The sequence below is a fragment of the Phaenicophaeus curvirostris genome, chromosome 11 (genome assembly GCF_032191515.1).
Source record: "Phaenicophaeus curvirostris isolate KB17595 chromosome 11, BPBGC_Pcur_1.0, whole genome shotgun sequence".
NCBI lineage: Eukaryota > Metazoa > Chordata > Aves > Cuculiformes > Cuculidae > Phaenicophaeus > Phaenicophaeus curvirostris.
The window spans coordinates 7680419-7697698 of NC_091402.1; the positions used below are offsets into that span (position 1 = coordinate 7680419).

Here is a 17280-nt window from a genome sequence, read left to right on the forward strand (position 1 = left end):
AACCTAATTTGCTTTTGTAACATTGTGTTGTTTTTTGTTTTTTTTCTTTTCCCACCTCTCCAGATTCCTTTCTCTCTTGTACAGTTTCCCCTCTGGGAGTCCTTAAAGGTAAGTCCTTTTTAATGATAGAAATATAAGTTATACATTTCACAAAGGCTTTCCATGGTAACCTGTCTAACTTGATTATCACAATTCTGAGCACATCCAAGAATCAGTACATATGTACCAACCTACCTGTGCACGTGAAGATAATTTGCCTGAATATCTGAAAAACAACACAGAACATCTAACCACTAATATGTGGCATGCAGTCTAAATTTTACTCCCCAGCATACCAGAAATTTTATCTGCTGCCCTGGCTATTTTTACTGATTAAAGTGGGAACCATCTTGTGTTGTGGTTTGTTTTTATTTTATTTTAATATCTTTTAGCATTTCACTCTTCAAGGTAACAGGCAGTTGCGAGTGATACAGAAAAAACATTTTGATTTTGTAGACAGGGAGAAACTCTCAGTGTATCACTGGCAAGCTATCTTGATTGGATATGTATACCTTATTTCAAAGGTCATTTAAAGAAGGTGTCGGTTGGATGATATTTTAATAATGCTGTTCTCTCACCAGCTGTGTTTTGTTAATCCTAGAGAGAGTCAAGATCTAGATTTTTGAGCACAGAATTGGATTTGAGTCTTGTAACTTATTTGTTCCTCTTTTCTTGTAACTCACTGCAAAAGATGAAGGAGAGTCAGGGTTTTTTCTGGTGCTTGGGTTGGAAGCACAGAAAATTATTGCAGATTGTTAAAAACAATGTAGCAAAATAGAAGATTTGTATGAGAGGAGCTAGAGAGAAAGTAATTTTCTTCTTGTTAAGGGTTCTGGACTTCTCAGGGAGCCTGGCACTGAAACCCAGACTGGGCAGGGATACTGGGAAGGATGAGAACTGGTGATGATCTTCATTGCCCCTTGCTGCTGCTATGGAGGGAAGAGGGCTTGTCTTCTCCTTGGTCCTTGTATGCCTGCTTGGGACAATTGCTCGTCCTCTCGTTTTGTGTCGATAGCTTGAGTTGTTCTGGAGGGATGAGCTCACAGTACGCACGTTTGCACTAGAGGCTTCAGGGACTCAGATATAAAGGGGAGTCCACAGGCAGGAGGAGCATGAAATACATCAAGAGCTTTCACAGCCCTGAACTGCATTTTGCAGACGAATCCATGGGAGCTTGATGAGCTTGGTCTGATGCGGCATCTGGGTATCGTCCCATTGCGCAGGCTAGCTTGGACTGCCTTATTAGGAATCTGTTTCCCTGCCAGTGTCTAGGAATGGCTTTCTGTAAACTCTTAGGCAGTGATACTGGCCTGACCTGCTAATTGTTACTGCAGCAGCCGTGTCTGGGAGCAAGAGGTGATAGTGCTTAAAGAGAAAAAGTGCAGTGTTCTTGCCAAAACCCACATAAACCAGCAGCATAGTGTAGCTGTTTTCAGAATGTAAAGTTGTTTTAACTACTGTCTACATAGCTGTGACAATAAAATATATTGTTTAGATTACAGCTTTGAAGAAGACAGTTTGACTTTAGCTAGCCACAGGAGTGAGTCACTTAGGATGAGACATCATGTTTAATCTAAAGAGGTCAGTGCAGATATGAAGAGAAATAAAACTGGGTTGGTTTGTTATATGGACTGGGTACATTATATTCTTCTGCCTCAGAAACTAAGAACAGAAAATGGCAGAAATCAGTTTTGCATGCTTCAGTCACTTTGGCTCAGCACATGGAGAGAGCTCAAGGTGTGTTACGTCAAAGCCAAGCAGTGAAAGCAGAATACATTTTGTTTATCTGATTGCAGCTCTTAAAATAAATTGCACTGACAATACAACAAAGAAAAAAAACCCCACTATGGTCCCATTAACAGGGTGAATGTGGTCAGTAGCATCTTTATGAGTATGATTCAGAGTAGGGCTTTTCATGGGTGCATGAGGGAACATGAAGAGACGGTAATTATGAAGGAGTGCAAAGGAGAAGAGACGAATGGCACGAAACTTGAATGTACATGAGTTTACAGAGGCTGCTGGTTTGAAAATGTTTGAGGAACTATTCTGTACTGCATTAATGGGATTCCTTGAGAAAGTAAATGCAGGAGCAATTGTGCGTGATGTGTGTGCGTCATCTCACAGAGGAGAACAGAACAAGTGCTGTGGCTGTGTCATTTTTAAAACCATTAGTACAAAGTTACATAAGCTGATGGATGATAGACTCAGTCTCATAATGCCCTGAACAAGCTAATTGCCATAAAAATGAGGATAAATAGCTTTCCACTGTAAAAGACAGCTAGCAAGGCATGTGGAAGAAGTTTCTCTTTTCTTCACATATGTGCTGGCTGGAGCCAGGAGGAGGGTGTTAAGCTTAAAGAAGCGTAGTAAAGGCTTGTTGTAGGCAGTGAATCAGGTGTTTCTATATTCTATTTTCTCTATCTGCTTTGCTCCAAGCCATTATGGTTATTCTTTATGCTTCCAGCCGGCTTTAGCCAGATAGTTTACGTGCACACTCTACTTCTGCCAACTGTCCTGCATGAGAGTGAACTTTCATATCGATCACTAAACTAAGGTAGAAGAAGAACATTGTATAAATTACTGAACTATAATAGTTACTTACACCATGTGTGCTGGAAAAGAGGGTATTGCAGTAATTAGCAAAGAAGAGATACTGCTTCAAAAACTGGCTTTTCTTGCAGTTACTCAGGTGAACACACTATTTAGAAACAGTCAATGGACTCATTCCGTAGATCGCAGAGACTCAGGAAGCAATAGTAAAGAAATGACAATGATTTCAATAAAAATTAACCCTTCTTTTTTTGGTTGTAGCTAGCATCTGCTGCTATATTGCACACTTAATGGCCTTTGCCTTCACAATTCTTCATTTTTCCATGTTTTGATTATTGATACAAAGCAAAGGAGAGAAAGAAACTGTGCTATCATGTATAAGATTTCAGGATAGACATTTTAATTCTCTACTAGGGTGAGTGCTTCTCTGTCTTATTAGCTCAAGCCTTACAGTTAAAACAGATTTGAAGTGTCCTCAGAGCTGAGGAAAAGAAGAGGCATTTCAAATTTCATTCACTGTCTGCTACACCAGACCTTGGAGGGGATTTAATTACCACTGTGGCAGTTTGAGCAGGTTTAGGTTCTTTTAGGTAGGGCTAATGCTTCTGATCCCATCTCAAAGCCAGCTGGTCATGAAGAACAGCAGCAGAACGTCCTTGTGTGCTTCCCAAATGCCAGCCAACCATGCTGCCTTCTGTATCAATTCAACTTTGGAATAACATTGTGAGATACTGTCCCCTGGTAAGCTTCCCTGGAACTTCTCTGGAGGTGTTTAAAAGATGGGTAGATGAGGTGCTCAGGAACATGGTTTAGTAGCAGGTAGGAATGGTTGGACTCAGTGATCCAAGAGGTCTTTTCCAGCCTGGTGATTCTATGATTCCTGGGTGCCTCTGTAACTTGCTTTGGAAACACATTATGTGTGGTTTTCATTGTGGGAATTTCAAATTACAGGGTCTGTGTATTTGGCATGAAATTGTGGTGGGTTACAGAGAGTCTGACACAGCTCCCTTGCTTTCACCAGGCTGCTTGGGGTCTGAGTCTCCACTCAGATGGCTGTAGCACTGTGGAGTTCATCCCTTCTCTTTGATCTTCTGCCCTGCTCTGTTCAGGCATTTTAGTCAGCATATCTGAGCACCTACCAGCAACATATAAATGATATATCATTGGTTTCAAGTTGTGTTTCAATTCATATATTTTCTCTTTTAGATCGAACTGAGAATAAAGACACCTTTACTTTCTGCTGTGGGGTCATTGCAGATTTTTTTTTTTTGACAAAATGGAGTCTAATCCCCCCAAAAATCAAGAGCCTCTGGTTAGGTTAGAGTCAGAAACATCCTGTCAAAAATGCCTGGGGTTTATGTCTGAATGGAAATGGTCTGTTCCCTAAGAGAACAGTGCTGTGTGTGAGATAAACCTGTCTCAGGTGAAACAAGACTCGGTCCTCTTGGGTTTTATATTTCTGCATGTTGGCTGCGCTTCACAGCCCCTGAGAGTTACTCCAATGCAGCTGTACATGAAGAATGCTCTCTTTATAGACCAAATGTATTGTATGTCTGGAGAAAGGCTCTGGTAGCCAGTGAGGAGGGAAGGAACAGTCAGGACAGAAGGACATAGGTCTCAGATGAGTAGACTTGAAAAATAAGGGTTTTTTTGTTCAGATGGTTGGGTTGTTTTTTAAGAAGTGAAAACAAGCCTACTATTCTGGGAACCATTTGTCTTTTTCATTAGACAGGTCCGATTCTGAGATGAGACACTTGGATGTTGCTAAGACAGGGTCAGGCTGACTCACCCTACAGGCTCTGTTGTGCCCTTGCAGATGCAGCCTCTGTGGGAGGGCTGGCACAGACTGTGCTGCTCTGCTGGCCCAGGACTTACAAGGGAAGGATAAAAATCTTGGACTGACTGTGCTCAAGGTGATGTTCTGGCTCTTCTGGCAGTCAGTGGGGCCAGGATTTCCCTATTTGTCTCAGTGCTCTTAGATTTTCTGTGGCTATGATGACCCTGTGGCTTTTTTTGTCACCGTCTTCAGCAGTAAGATAATTTTCTCAAATCTCTAAGTCTCTCAGATTAACAGGTATTTTACAAAGAGACATTTGATTGGACCTTCAGAGGCAATAGCTAGAGACAGGGAGCTGAGAAACATGGGCAGGACTCTCTTGTGGGATTTTATAATGACCATGGTGGCCTGTGATCCTGGTGTAAGATGCTGAAAAAGCAGAGGAATGGTTTGGTGGCTTCAGAAGAGAATAGTTTGAAGAGTACACAGAGGCACATTTCCACCCTGTGAAATGAGTGGCATTGTAGTAAAGAGAATGGGGAGAGCCCAGCCATTCCCTGTGAGGCTGAGCAGTAGCAGAAGCTTGGCTGGGTCAGAACTGAAGTTTCCCAAGTTGTCCATAAAGTGGGTCCTGCCCACACGATGGAAAGCAGGTTTGGGATTGGGCTTACACTTCCTTAAGGGTCTTGTTTTCTGTCCAGGCTCAGCTGTCACTCCAGGCACGAGGAGTTTATGTTGAGAGGAACAGAGCTTAGGAAGTCTGCTGGTGAGCTGGACTGTAGAGCTGCATGAGACCATTGGCACTTGTACTCATTTGCTTGGTTCTCTTGTCTCACCCTCCAGAGAGCTCCATTTCTGGCATGTGAACAAGTGTGGTTTGAGGGTGGGCTCAGCCTTTCTGGTAGCTGTCGGTATACCTGGGAGAGACATACCTTGAAGCATGCTGTGCAAAGGCTGCTTGGTGAGTTTCTGTAGAGGGTGAGGACTTTCATCTTGGTTGGAGCTCATTGCACCTGATTTTTAAAGTTAATAAGAATGAAAAGTTTACAGAATGCTCCTGCCCAGGCAGCTGGGGTTCTCAGCATTAATATGTGTTTATAACTCCACCATCGAAACAATAAACCACATGCTATTTCCCTCCTAAAATTTACAATCAAATCTGTTGCTGTTTAATAGGGTAAGTAGAAGATAGAGGAATGTAGCCAAACTGGGCCTAAAATGGTTTTCCCTGTTCTGTAGGTAGGTGACAGCTTTCCTTTTTTCCTGGAGAAGCAGTGTAGTATTTCTTTTCTGCTATGCTCAGCTGCATAGAAGTCAAGAGTAAATGAAACCCAGGCGTGACTTTAAACCCATTTCCTTGCAGCAGTGTAGTAAGTGTTCTACCATGCCTTGCTCCCTCTTTGAGTAACGATTGAGTTGATTTGGGGATTAAGTCCTCTCCGTTAAATAACACTAACGCGTCTGCCATTTGCCTAGGTGCTGTATCAGGAAAACAGATTTCCAAGGCAGCGTTTCCAGGCATGATGTAACTTGCAGCCAATGTGGTGTGTGCATGCCATTCACATAACGGCTGCATTTTTCTCACAAAAGAACAATGTACCCAACAGCTGTTCAGCAAACAACCCTTGCTTTATTAGTGTCACAATAAGTGTCATTCACACAGTCTTGAAGCGTAGTCGAAGGAATGCTATACACCATCTGCACCAAAGAGAAAGAAACAAATGCAATCCTTACTTACAGCTCTGCAGACACATTTGAGAAAGTCAGATGGTCTTGGATCATCAATGCGGCGTTTAAAATGGCAGAAGTAAAACAGACTCACGCAGTCTGTAGATACAGAGCCAGATTGTGATGCTCTTGGTCGTGCCTAGACCACAAGTTGTTCTTTAGAAGTCATGGAGCTTGGCAGTGGTATCTGTAGACATTTAGTAGAATACAGAAGTAATCAATGTGGAGGGCTTACCATTTGATTCAGACACTTGCTTCTTGGTGAAAAACATTGCAAGACTCATGTAATTCTGCCATGTAATTTATTCATACAAGCCTGCATGAAGCACGGATTTATTAGCAGGTAGTAGCACTGCAGATGCTCAAGGAAAGTTATCCTAACTTCAAAGTGATTTTTCAGAAGGGCATTTTCCTCCCAAGACACATATATGGCCCTTCATGCCATGGAAACTGAGCGTAGCTGGCATATTATGTTCTGGTTTGCCATGGGAACGCTGTTTTGAAGACATTTTCTCTAACGAGGCTTTTAGCACATCCATTTTGATTTACATCCAAATGGGTCACAGACATCAGTGCAGTATTATGTGGGGAGAAAAAAGGAATTAAATGCTTTTAACATGAAAAGTACACTGTTGCATGTAGGCCAACTTTTGTTCTTTCTCTCAGTTTATCTAGGATTTGGGTGGGTTTTATTCTAGGACCAGATTCAGCACTGGCATAAGCAAGCACAACTCCATTAGTGCAAATGGAGTCTCAACATTTATGTCAACAGCAAACTGAGATCATTGAATTTTTTCCCATGTTTGGGCTTACATGTGTCCTGCAAGATAATATACACATGTACCGCACATATGCTGTACATATGGACATAAAAATTCACTGGGGAGGACGTTTGGCTCTATGCTTTTTGACTTCATGTACAGAAACTGCAATCAGCTTATGAATGTTTTGCTTCTCCTGTAGCTAATGTGCCATGCATCTGTAGGGATCAGCCATGCAGAATGCCACGTTGCAAGTAAAATAACTAGTAGCAAAGGGAAGGTTGAAAATTGCTTTCCTTTCCTCCAGGCCTGCACATGCACGCAAATCCCTGTGATTAATTTGGAGAGATTTTTCTCCCCTCTGTTATCATAAAACTGAACACTGTCTTGAACAGAGGGGTGCATAGAAATACTACAGATGCTTATCATTGGAGTGAATTGTAATATTTACTCAGCTGCAGGCCTCAAGTTTAGTGTATGCTGTAAAGTCTTGCCTCTTACTGCCTGAAGAATAGCAAGGCCAAGGCAGAGTTGTCTCAGTCTCTGTGGTGCTTCCCGATGCGTTTGGGATGTTGGTCTGGTCATCAGGTTTAAGTGAGATATGAGTGTTGCATTTCCCCAGGATCCCCATAGCTTAGGTATCCTGAATAGAGACCAAGACTCATCTGTGCTGGGAGCACAAAGCTGACAGATGATTTCTGCATGAAACTTTTACCCCAAACACATGGCAAAGGCGACAGGCATGCACAGAACTGTGTGAACTGGTAAAATTATTTGCCATCTGTAGCCCAGGTATCCTCGATACATGAGGAGCTCATGTTTGTGGGCACCATGTAATCCCCCCTCTATTTAAAGACAGTGGTTATCTTTTCTTTTTTCATTTTGTTTTTTCTTTTTTTTTTTAGATTGAAAGGCCTTTGGTCTGTCCTAAGAGAGACTTTTCCAATGCACCTTCTGCTTGGCAAAATGAGGTGTCCTTGTATTCTTAGTATCAAAAGAGCTAAATAATGTTTGTGGTGAGAAGCAGAGGACACTGGCCTGTGGGACGGAATGAAGTGAGACTGTTAGGAAGAAAAGTGAGTTCTGCCTGCATATAGAACTTGACCCTTCTCTGTGAACATTATCCTTGTGAATAATTGGAAATCTGCATTCAGGCTTCCCACTGTGTCCCATCCCTTGAGGACACACCCGGTGTATTGCTTTACATGGTGCCGCTATGCACAGTGAGATTTACATATATATCACAGAAAAGTGTTTACAAAAAAAATTAGCATGTGATTGAGCTGAGAAGCTGCAGAGGGCCCCAACTGTATGAGTTTCCATGCGCTTCAGCCAGAAGATTTATTTCCAATTTGTTATTCATAAGGGAAGAGCGAGAGATTGGGATGGGGTCCTTTGAAGTGGAAAACAAAGTCTTCTATTCAGCCTTCAGCTTAATAGAATACACATGACACAGGCTTGGCATGGCGGCCTGCTTTCATGTAATGTGCTCCTTGTCATTTTGCCTTCCTAGGCTGTGAATGCTATTGGGAGTGGGCATTGCCCTGGAAAAATCTTGTTATCTCCTGCTGCCTTCTGCAGGAGCAGCACAGTGTAAGCAGGTAGGAGCCATTTGGTGATCACAGAATTGCAGAATCACTAGATTGGAAAAGACCCACAGGATCACTGAGTCCAACCATTCCTATCAAACACTAAACCATGCCCCTCAGCGCCTCGTCCACCCGTCCTTTAAACACCTCCAGGGAAGGTGACTCAACTACCTCCCTGGGCAGCCTCTGCCAGTGCCCAGTGACCCTTTCCATGAAAAATTTTTTCCTAATGTCCAGCCTGAACCTCCCCTGGCAGAACTTGAGGCCATTCCCCCTTGTCCTGTCCCCTGTCACTTGGGAGAAGAGGCAGATCTAGGCACTGTATCACTATGAACAACTCGTGGTTCTGTCAGAAGTTGGTGGTTTGGGGATATGTGTATGTGTATTTCTTTCTAGGATTAAAGCCCCAGTTTTACAGTGATGTTGTTATTACCTGTACCCATGAGCCTCTCGTAGCGTCTGTGCTTTGCCCTGTATTAGTAGCATTAAAGCCATGCTCAGTGCAGCACAAAGGGAAGTGTTTTTAAAGAACTTACAAGTCCAACATACTGCAAAGGTCTGTCAGTTAATGGGTTCGTGGGCTATGAGAGGAAATGTGTAACCTTCAGCATGTCAGCTTGGCCCACAGCCTGAGTTTGGTTAGAGGTAATTTGAACCAGACCCCTGCTGGTCCTTTTGGCCCTGTGACACTTGTTCTTCTTGGCTTCCTCCAGGATGATGTCCTCGCACCCTGCTTCTCTCTCTCTCTCTTCTGCATGTTCAGGTTTGGAGCTCCGGGTGAATCACCAAAATCAGAGATGGAAAGAAATGCATGAAGTCATCTCATCCTGCCCTTGCCAGCGCAGGATTATTCCCCACAGTACAGTCTTGAGTGCCTTCTCTAGTCTATTTTTAAATGACTCAAAGGAGAGGGCTTTCCTTTCCTCCCCAGGGAGGCTGGCTCCGCTGTTCAGTAGACCTCACTGTTGGGGAATTTTCTTCCTGTTCTCCAGCCTCAATTCTCCTTTTCCCTAATTTAATTGAACTGTTCCTGGCTCCACCCTTCTAAACAATTTTCCGTATTACATGACTGTTGCAAATACCTATTGTCAATTTGCAGGCACAAAAGATGGGAATTCATCACAGTTTGCCTTGCTTGGAAAAGAGTCTTTGTGCAGAACTCTACTGGGAAGCCAGGATTTATCAGAAAGTACATTTCAGAGCTACACGCCAAGAAATAAGAATGACCTTATCCTACTTCTTTGGACAATACCATTAGCATAAAACCCCATCATGACTGAGAATGGGCTGGGCTTCTGGCAAAGCTGTGAATGTCTGTATTTATGTGCTGGTTTTCCTCTCAGTCCTCCAGCAGATCTTCCATAGTGCTGTTTTGCATGACAGAAGTAAGTGTTCTGAGTTCTCGGGTTTTGTATTAGATGGATAGATGTTTGGAGAATGTTTAATGAGAAAATACCATAATTCTGTTTTTATTGAGGCTCCAGCAGTTAAATTTCTAAACCTTCACTTTCAGTTTGAGGTTTCTTAAGCATCTAAAGTGCATTTAAAATGAGTTTTGAAGGTTGGACTTATGCTTTGACAATACCTACATCCTTTGGAAGGTAGTGCCTTTTGTCTTAGGGGAAGCGTCCTTCATCCAGCAGGACTGACTTGGAAGAAGTGTGTCCAAAGAGCATAAGTTATTCCAGAAAAGCATCTTACAGATTCGAAGAATTATGAATCCCTGTTTATTTATTTATGAGATGAAAATCAGTTTCTGCTGTGGGTGACAGCGGAGTAGAAGATCATGTTGAAAATACTAGGAAAAGAATGTCTAACATTAAAGAGACTGAAATCCCTTTAGTGCTTTCGTACAAGAGAGCTGCAGCTATTTAGCTGTGGCAGCATACCAAACAACATTGTGGCTGGCCATTGTTGCTTGAACAGTTTGATTCTTAAAACATTCAACTGAATTGCAACCAGCAGCCAAGTTGGAAGAAGCAAGTCTCAAGGACAGTGTGTTAAATGAAGTAAGCAAATAAGGGGAAATGAGTTCCCATACCCCGGTGGAAAGCGGCTGTATGGCAGACCAGGAGCCTGAGAGCAATATCTCCACCTAGCACAGCTATCAGGTTGCTTTCAGGAAAACTTTATCATATAGAAGTAATACAGCCATAAAATAAAACAACTGATTTATCTGCGGTAGCCCTCAGAGGGCCATGGAGCCCATGCTTTTTTACTCAGTACTGGTCCTTCGATCATAAACCAGAAACGTCTCCTCCAGAGAACTTCCAGTGTTGAGTATTTCAAAAGATGGGAAAGGAGGATAAAGTAGGGTGGGGAGGAGAGAACAAAGTGACTGTGGCTGACAGAATGGAAAACATCCCAGCACGCATTGGCCTTTGTTCCTGATACCGATCTGGCTCATCAGACTGTTTGACATGATTCTTGATATGTGTCTTTTAGAAGGCACTGTTCTTGTTGGTGTTTTCAAATGTGCATGTTTAAATGATGCTGCAAGTTGAATGGATTGGAGCATGGCGTGTGGGAGCAGTGGAGAGAAGGGTGTGTGGTCCCTAATGATGCCAAGTGAAAAACAGAGACACACCTGCTAGGGGATGTAATGGGAGTGATAAGAGTAATTTCTTAACGATGGGGCTTTTGGCGGGGTACGAGGGAAGGGTTGGTTTAGGAAATGTAGGGGGGGCAAACAGGACTTCTGTCTCTCCATGCTGGGGACTGTTTTTTTAAATGAGTGTGTTTGGTACATCTGGGCTGAACTGATACTGGTTCTTGCATGCCATCCCTCCGCCCTGCTCAGTGTTTTGCTTTGCACTGTTTTAGCTGCCAAAAGGAAAATAAATTCACAAAATATTTGCAAAGTTGCATGGCCACAGGCTTAAATACATACATATGAAATCCCTGAAAGCAATTTGCTTCAAGCCCTCCTCAGTTCCAGACATCTTTCTCACTCCATCTGCTCGTTCAAGTACACAAGTTTCTTGGGAAAAATCACTTATTACATCACTGAAAAATGCCACAAAAATAGCTTTTCACTTAAGTTCCCATCCTCGGAGTTAACTCACATGGGGATCAGATAGATTCAAACATTTAATAACTTTTTATTTTCCTTTCTCTTTAAACACAGGATCTCTGGTCATGGAAGCAGGGTCACGTGGTGGATTCTTGGCAGTCGGCAGTCTGTGGAGCTTTTGCAGGTGCAAAGGATTATATGTTATACTGGGAAAGACTAAGGAAGAAAGGGAAAAATGTGCAAATCTATTAAGTATAGCAGAACAGCATTCCTTTGTAATTCAAGTTTGTTTAGAAGACAAGGGATCCAGTTGTTGTTTGGAAATAGGGAAGTCAGCAAAGGAAGGGGAGGGAAAAAAAAAAAAGACTCAAATAGGGTGTCTGTTTGAAAGACAACCAATTTGTTTTTGACAAATTTCTGCTATTTAAAAACCAGGGGCCTGTCAGTCAGGCTTTGCAATTATTTCAGAGTTGATTTGTAAAATCCTCATCCAGGAGAAACTTTGCTTGGGTGGGGGTTTGTGCAGCTGCCTGCTCTGAGCACTTCCCCAGGGGCTGAAGTGATTGCAGCGAGAGGCCGTGATTCACCGTTCATGTGACAGCTCTGACAGCCATGTAGATTAACTAGAGTCAGGAGAGCAGAGGCTAGCACTGCACAGCCCCGAGGCAAAAGCCTTCCGCAGCAAAAAAAAAAACCAGAGGACGAAACATCTGGGCAATCTCCAGACACTAGAATGAGAATAAAGAGTGGCAGGATACAATACTACACTATTTATTACTGAACAAGCCAGAAGTTAATTGGATTCTTCAGTAGGCGTCTTGCTTGATTTTAGCCTACTGTAGTTGTTTCCAAAAAAAAAAAGAGAAAAAATCAATTAATGACTCATCAGTATGGCTGACAAGTTTGAGGGAGGAGAGACTCAACTGTCTTAATAGAAAAAACAGATTAGTAGTTAAAAGATGGATAGCCAGAGCTTTTCCCCAAGGAGCTAAAATACATTTTGAGATTCCAAACCAGAAACAGACTATGTGGAAAAAATAAATCCTATTTAAAGAGAAGTTATAGCATTTCTTGAAACAGAGATTATCAACAGCAAAGTTTGTTCTTTGATGACTTACAAACTCAGAGTCGTTACGTCATATGTATTTTTTTTTAAAAAGAACTGAGCTCTGTCAGGGGAATTGAAGTATTAAAATAGCAGCAGAATTCCAGCAGAGACTGAGGCTTCGTTTTGATGGGCACTGTAACTGCACAACTGAGAACGGGTGCGTGGCTGTAAGTGCATACAGTTCAGTAGCTCTAGGGCATGTGAACTGTGAGGGAATGGTGTGGGCAGAATTGATTCCATTTTGGGGCAGAGGAGATATTTTAGATAATCTCTTGTGGTGTTGTCCAGCTGCATTTTCTATACTGATGTGATGGGAAGGTAGGGGGGTTATTCTGCTTCAAATTCAGTCTGCTGTTGGGTTTTAGACTGACTTCACATCTGTTCAAGCAAGGTCAGAGCAATTGAAACAGATCGTTCATTTTCATTTTGAGACAAAACAAGCTACCAGACTAAAAATGCTTTAAAATGCAATCTGTATGTCTGCAGGTGTGATAGGGGATCATTAATTTAGCTCTGTTGATTTCTTTACAGTCAGATTGATACAAAAACTGTGTTCAGGCATGTTCAGAGATCTGGAAAGGTTATCTGATTTACCCAAGGCCTTGTGGAGTAATTTCCTGAAGTCCAATTGGTGCCTCAATTGGAAATTTAGCCCAGTACCTCCTTTTCCGTCTCTGTATTTTTTGATTCTAACCAGTCGTGTTTGGACTTGCCACTGTTTGAGGGACGTTCAGTAATGTCTGCTAGCTTTCTAGCAGAAATATTGCAGAAGGAGCATACAGAGGTACAGTTGCATGTGAATGTTTTGCTGCCTTTTAGCAGAAGCTGGGAGACCTAAAATTTTGTGCTGGAGGAAGCCCTGAGTCCTGTAGCAGCACGGAGACTTCCAGGTCCGTGGTGGTGGTAGATAACACACTTCAGCCTGCCTGTCCTCATAGGCTTTATTCCCCAAGCAAAAATCTTTGTAGATCTGGAGTCTTACTTTGCAGGTTGTGTTGTAATCAGTGATGATACGTGTTCTCTGATTTATCCTTACAGCTTCACTTCCTCTAGCCTGGTTTGTCATCTTTGTTCATTCTTTCCCCATTCTCTTCTTTCCCCTAGCAGGATTTGAAGCTCCCTTTCTCATGTATCCTTTGAGGACCTGCTTCAAAACTCAGGAGTTTAAACTGGCTTTGGCTTTTCTTACCCTTTTTCCATCTCTGTTGCCTTCCCTCTGCAGCTGTGTAACAGGCAGGACCTGTATCAATCTAATCTGATACCGCATCCCCTCTGTTTCAGCAAAAATGTTTAGCCTTTTTGCTGAATGGAGGCAATGGAAAAATAATTTCCTGCTTTCTGAAGAATGGATTCCACAGTTAAAAATCATTAACTACCTACGTACAGCTTCAAACCAGAGAACGAAAACCAGGTCAAACTCTTCAGTCTTTTCTTTCCACTCTAGAACCAAAAATATCAAAATCCCACTAGTACCCTATGAATAAAATAAGAGGAATGTCTACATTCAAGTTATTTAAAATTGTCATTTTAAAAACCTCAGAAGGAGAAGATAATCCAAGAAACAACCTTTAAATGCAGAGATGCTGTCAGATGCCACCATGGCATTAGTGGGGAGGTGAAATCACACAGACATGCATTTCTCCTGCGTTCTTTGCTTGAATTCAGTACTGTCTAAAAAATATGTTAGGGGTCCTGAGGGGCAGGGTAATAAGCTGAAACAAACTGAAAGAAAAGCCCTGTTTGGCTTCCCTTTATGGCGCATACACACACGCACATGTGTGTTGGTTAGTTCCTAGCTAAATCATAATTGGTTATTTGGCGAAGACAGAACAAAGAGCAACAATATATTGAATTCCATCCCCAGTGCCTGTGCAATGGCAGTGATTTCAGCCAAAGTGCTGCGAGAGGCCCAACTCTGCCTTGTTGAGTGCACATGTGTAAGATGTGTGCATGCAATCCGTGGGCTTTTTATAGACACGAAATAGGCATGAGCATAACTATCAGAGATTTGGAATTCTGTCTCATCTGTTAATAATTTAATCCCTGGAGGCCTTGTCCAGCATTATCAGCATCTCTGGTGCCTTAAATAGGGGAGAAGTTCGTAGCAGTCAGGGAGTGAGAGAAGGCAATATCTGAGCAGCCGACAGGGAAGAACCCAAGGGTTTTATATTTATTTATATACATGATAATTTAAGCCTGAGGTTGCATTTAAACCAGACTTCGCCTTATGATTGAGCTGTTTGGACAGTAGCCCAGATTTGGGCATGGATTTTGGCAGGCTGAAAGCAAAGTAGGGTAACATCCCCATGCTGTAGACAGATCGGGCATGATGGTGGTTGCCCTCCATGCTCAAGTATTCTTCGGGCTTAGGCTGCCTGGCTGGTCTGCTGCACCTCAGCCCTGTGCCATACCAGGGCAGGCTGGCCCAGGAGAGAGCCTCTGGGTGGGTTTCGTGTGCCCTCTGTGGAGCTGGGCCAGTGGCAAGGACATCCTGCCATCGGGTATTAGCTGTTGGGAAAGCAGAGCCCTGCCCAGAAGCAGTGAGGCAGCTCCAGCTTGTCAAAGAACTGAGTGTCCATTTAATGTGATTTAAAATTCGCATTAAAGACTCCTTCTTTCTCCCTAGGTAAAAAAAAAAGTGTGTCTTATCATTAATAATTAATACTCTTCGGTGACAAAGTCACAGAGACTGGAGGTGCAAGGCTAGTGAATAACAAAGCACTAACAAGAGCTTTTTGCACATTAACAGGGAAGAATTCCCATCACTTTTGTTTTGATCTAATTGGGTCTGACAAGATTACGGGCTGTGTCTAAAAGCCTCTTTAACTCTATAGGTCTGAATAAGATTTCCCTGCAGTGCCTGCTTGGACCACGCTTCTAACCCTGAAGTGGTTAAATCACTGGAGCAGCAGTGCTTTGCCTCTTGGTATTTCTTCTGAAATCCAAACAGGTTCTTCCTTGGCTCACTTTACTATTGACAGGTGTTCCCACAGTGATAAAGGGCCAGAATAAACTTCTCTTTAAAGAAATTTAGCATCAATAAAAGAAAAGTGCAGTTATGAACAGATTGAATGAAGAGTTCTGGAAAAGCCTGTGAACTTGAAAATCAGTCAGTGTAAGAGGATGCTGTGAGGTTTAGCATTGGACCTGCGCGACTCAGTTTTTTCAGCCCAAGTTTGGGATTCAGTCCTGAATCAATCCTAGGTACCCTACAGCAGTCAGAACAGAAAATAGTAATGAAGACAGGCAATAATATAGCTTAAAAAAAAAAGATACGAGGACTAAAGGAAAACTTTCCTTCTTCCCTTTGTGGGCTCTTACTTGAGGATTGTGTGAAAGAACCTGTGAAACATTTTCCTACAGCAGCAGCAGCAGCGAATTCTGCAGGCAGCCACCTTACCATGGACTTAAGGTTGTGTATTGTTCTCAGGTGAAATATTTCACTCTGTTCTGATGTTTCTCAGTTTTTATTTGCGTGTGGCAGCTAAAAAGGGTAAGAAATGCCAGCAGGACCCTAGAGGGAGTATCTTAAGTCTTCAAGACTTTTTATTCTTATTGGCAAGTACAGGTAAATCATTCTTTGCAGATGTCTGTCACTAGCACTTTCATCAAGAACTGGTTGCTGGGAAAGTGTGAGCAGCAGAGGGATTTTCTGTTTAACACCCTGAGCTTAGTAAAGTTTAGCTGCTCAGTTGACATATGAATATACAGTGTCCATTGTAAATTCTTGGGGGACAGAGGATGAATTTTCCACTACTATATGAAGTTTTATTTTCCTAATAGAGGAGTTTGTCACTCTGCTAGAAGTATTAACAAGCCAAGAGCCTTCTCCCACGTGCAAATCCACCTTTATGCCTACTTGCTGAGCCTGAGTTGCCACCAAATCCTTCTGGGGCAAGGGAGAAAGGAGCCTTCTCCAGGACAGAGCTGGTGAGTCTGTCTGGGCACAGACTGCCCACAAAGGTGCGTTCTGCTCTGTCAGCTCTGCAGAGAAGCTGGGATGATTACGAGTGTGAGGCTGGATGTGTCTGGGCCTTTCTTGCCCACCTGATACTCTGATACTTGCCTTTCCTCGTTGCTGATTAGTTGAGCAGATTCCAGCCTTATGTGAATTCAGTGGCACCAAGAACAGACTAAGAGTCATTGAAAGATCTGCTGCCCTACCGTGCCTGAGGCAACACAGTGCACAGCTCTCCTGTTTTTGATGAGGGGGACTCTGACTGTACTGTTTGTATCTGTTGTATTAATGTGACAGTTGGAAACAGTCGTGTTGTAGGTTGCTCTGTCCAGTTAAAGTGGGACTGAGCGGTACCTCCCTAGCACTGTAGCCTATTCTTACATACCTGTGTGCTAATGTTGAAGAGGTCACTCTAAAATTTCGTTGGATGTTTAGGGTTAAGGCAGGAGCAAATTAATTTTGTCAGACTCGCTATCTTCAATGAAATGCAATTCCCAACAAATGCTAGCTTTAATCTTGTGTTTTTCTTGAGCTTATACAAATTTGCATTTCATTTAGCCGCTTTCCTGCTGCTTGTTGTGCTTAAGAAGCATTTTATTGTTGCTGTGGTCATTCTAAATTGTTTGGTAAATCTGTAACAAATACTTCCCAGTGATGGAAAAAGAAACATTGAAATGCTAATAACAAAAGAGTCTGAAAAATCCAGATGTTAGTTGGGGATAAAATGAAAACCAAACAGCCTTGATTAAACGTTTCG

At 42.5% G+C, this 17280-nt stretch overlaps 1 protein-coding gene across 2 annotated transcripts in view; it reads left to right on the forward strand.

The window, feature by feature from the left end:
- The window catches only part of SLC25A26 (solute carrier family 25 member 26), a 94249-nt gene that overhangs the window by 67769 nt on the left and 9200 nt on the right, over nt 1–17280 (forward strand). The window contains exons 6-7 of one of the 2 annotated variants that reach the window (XM_069866286.1): nt 64–108; nt 11572–11641. In XM_069866286.1, coding sequence (XP_069722387.1) covers nt 64–108; nt 11572–11641 — 115 coding nt within the window. The remainder of the gene's footprint in view (nt 1–63; nt 109–11571; nt 11642–17280) is intronic. The other variant, XM_069866287.1, reaches the window with a different exon arrangement.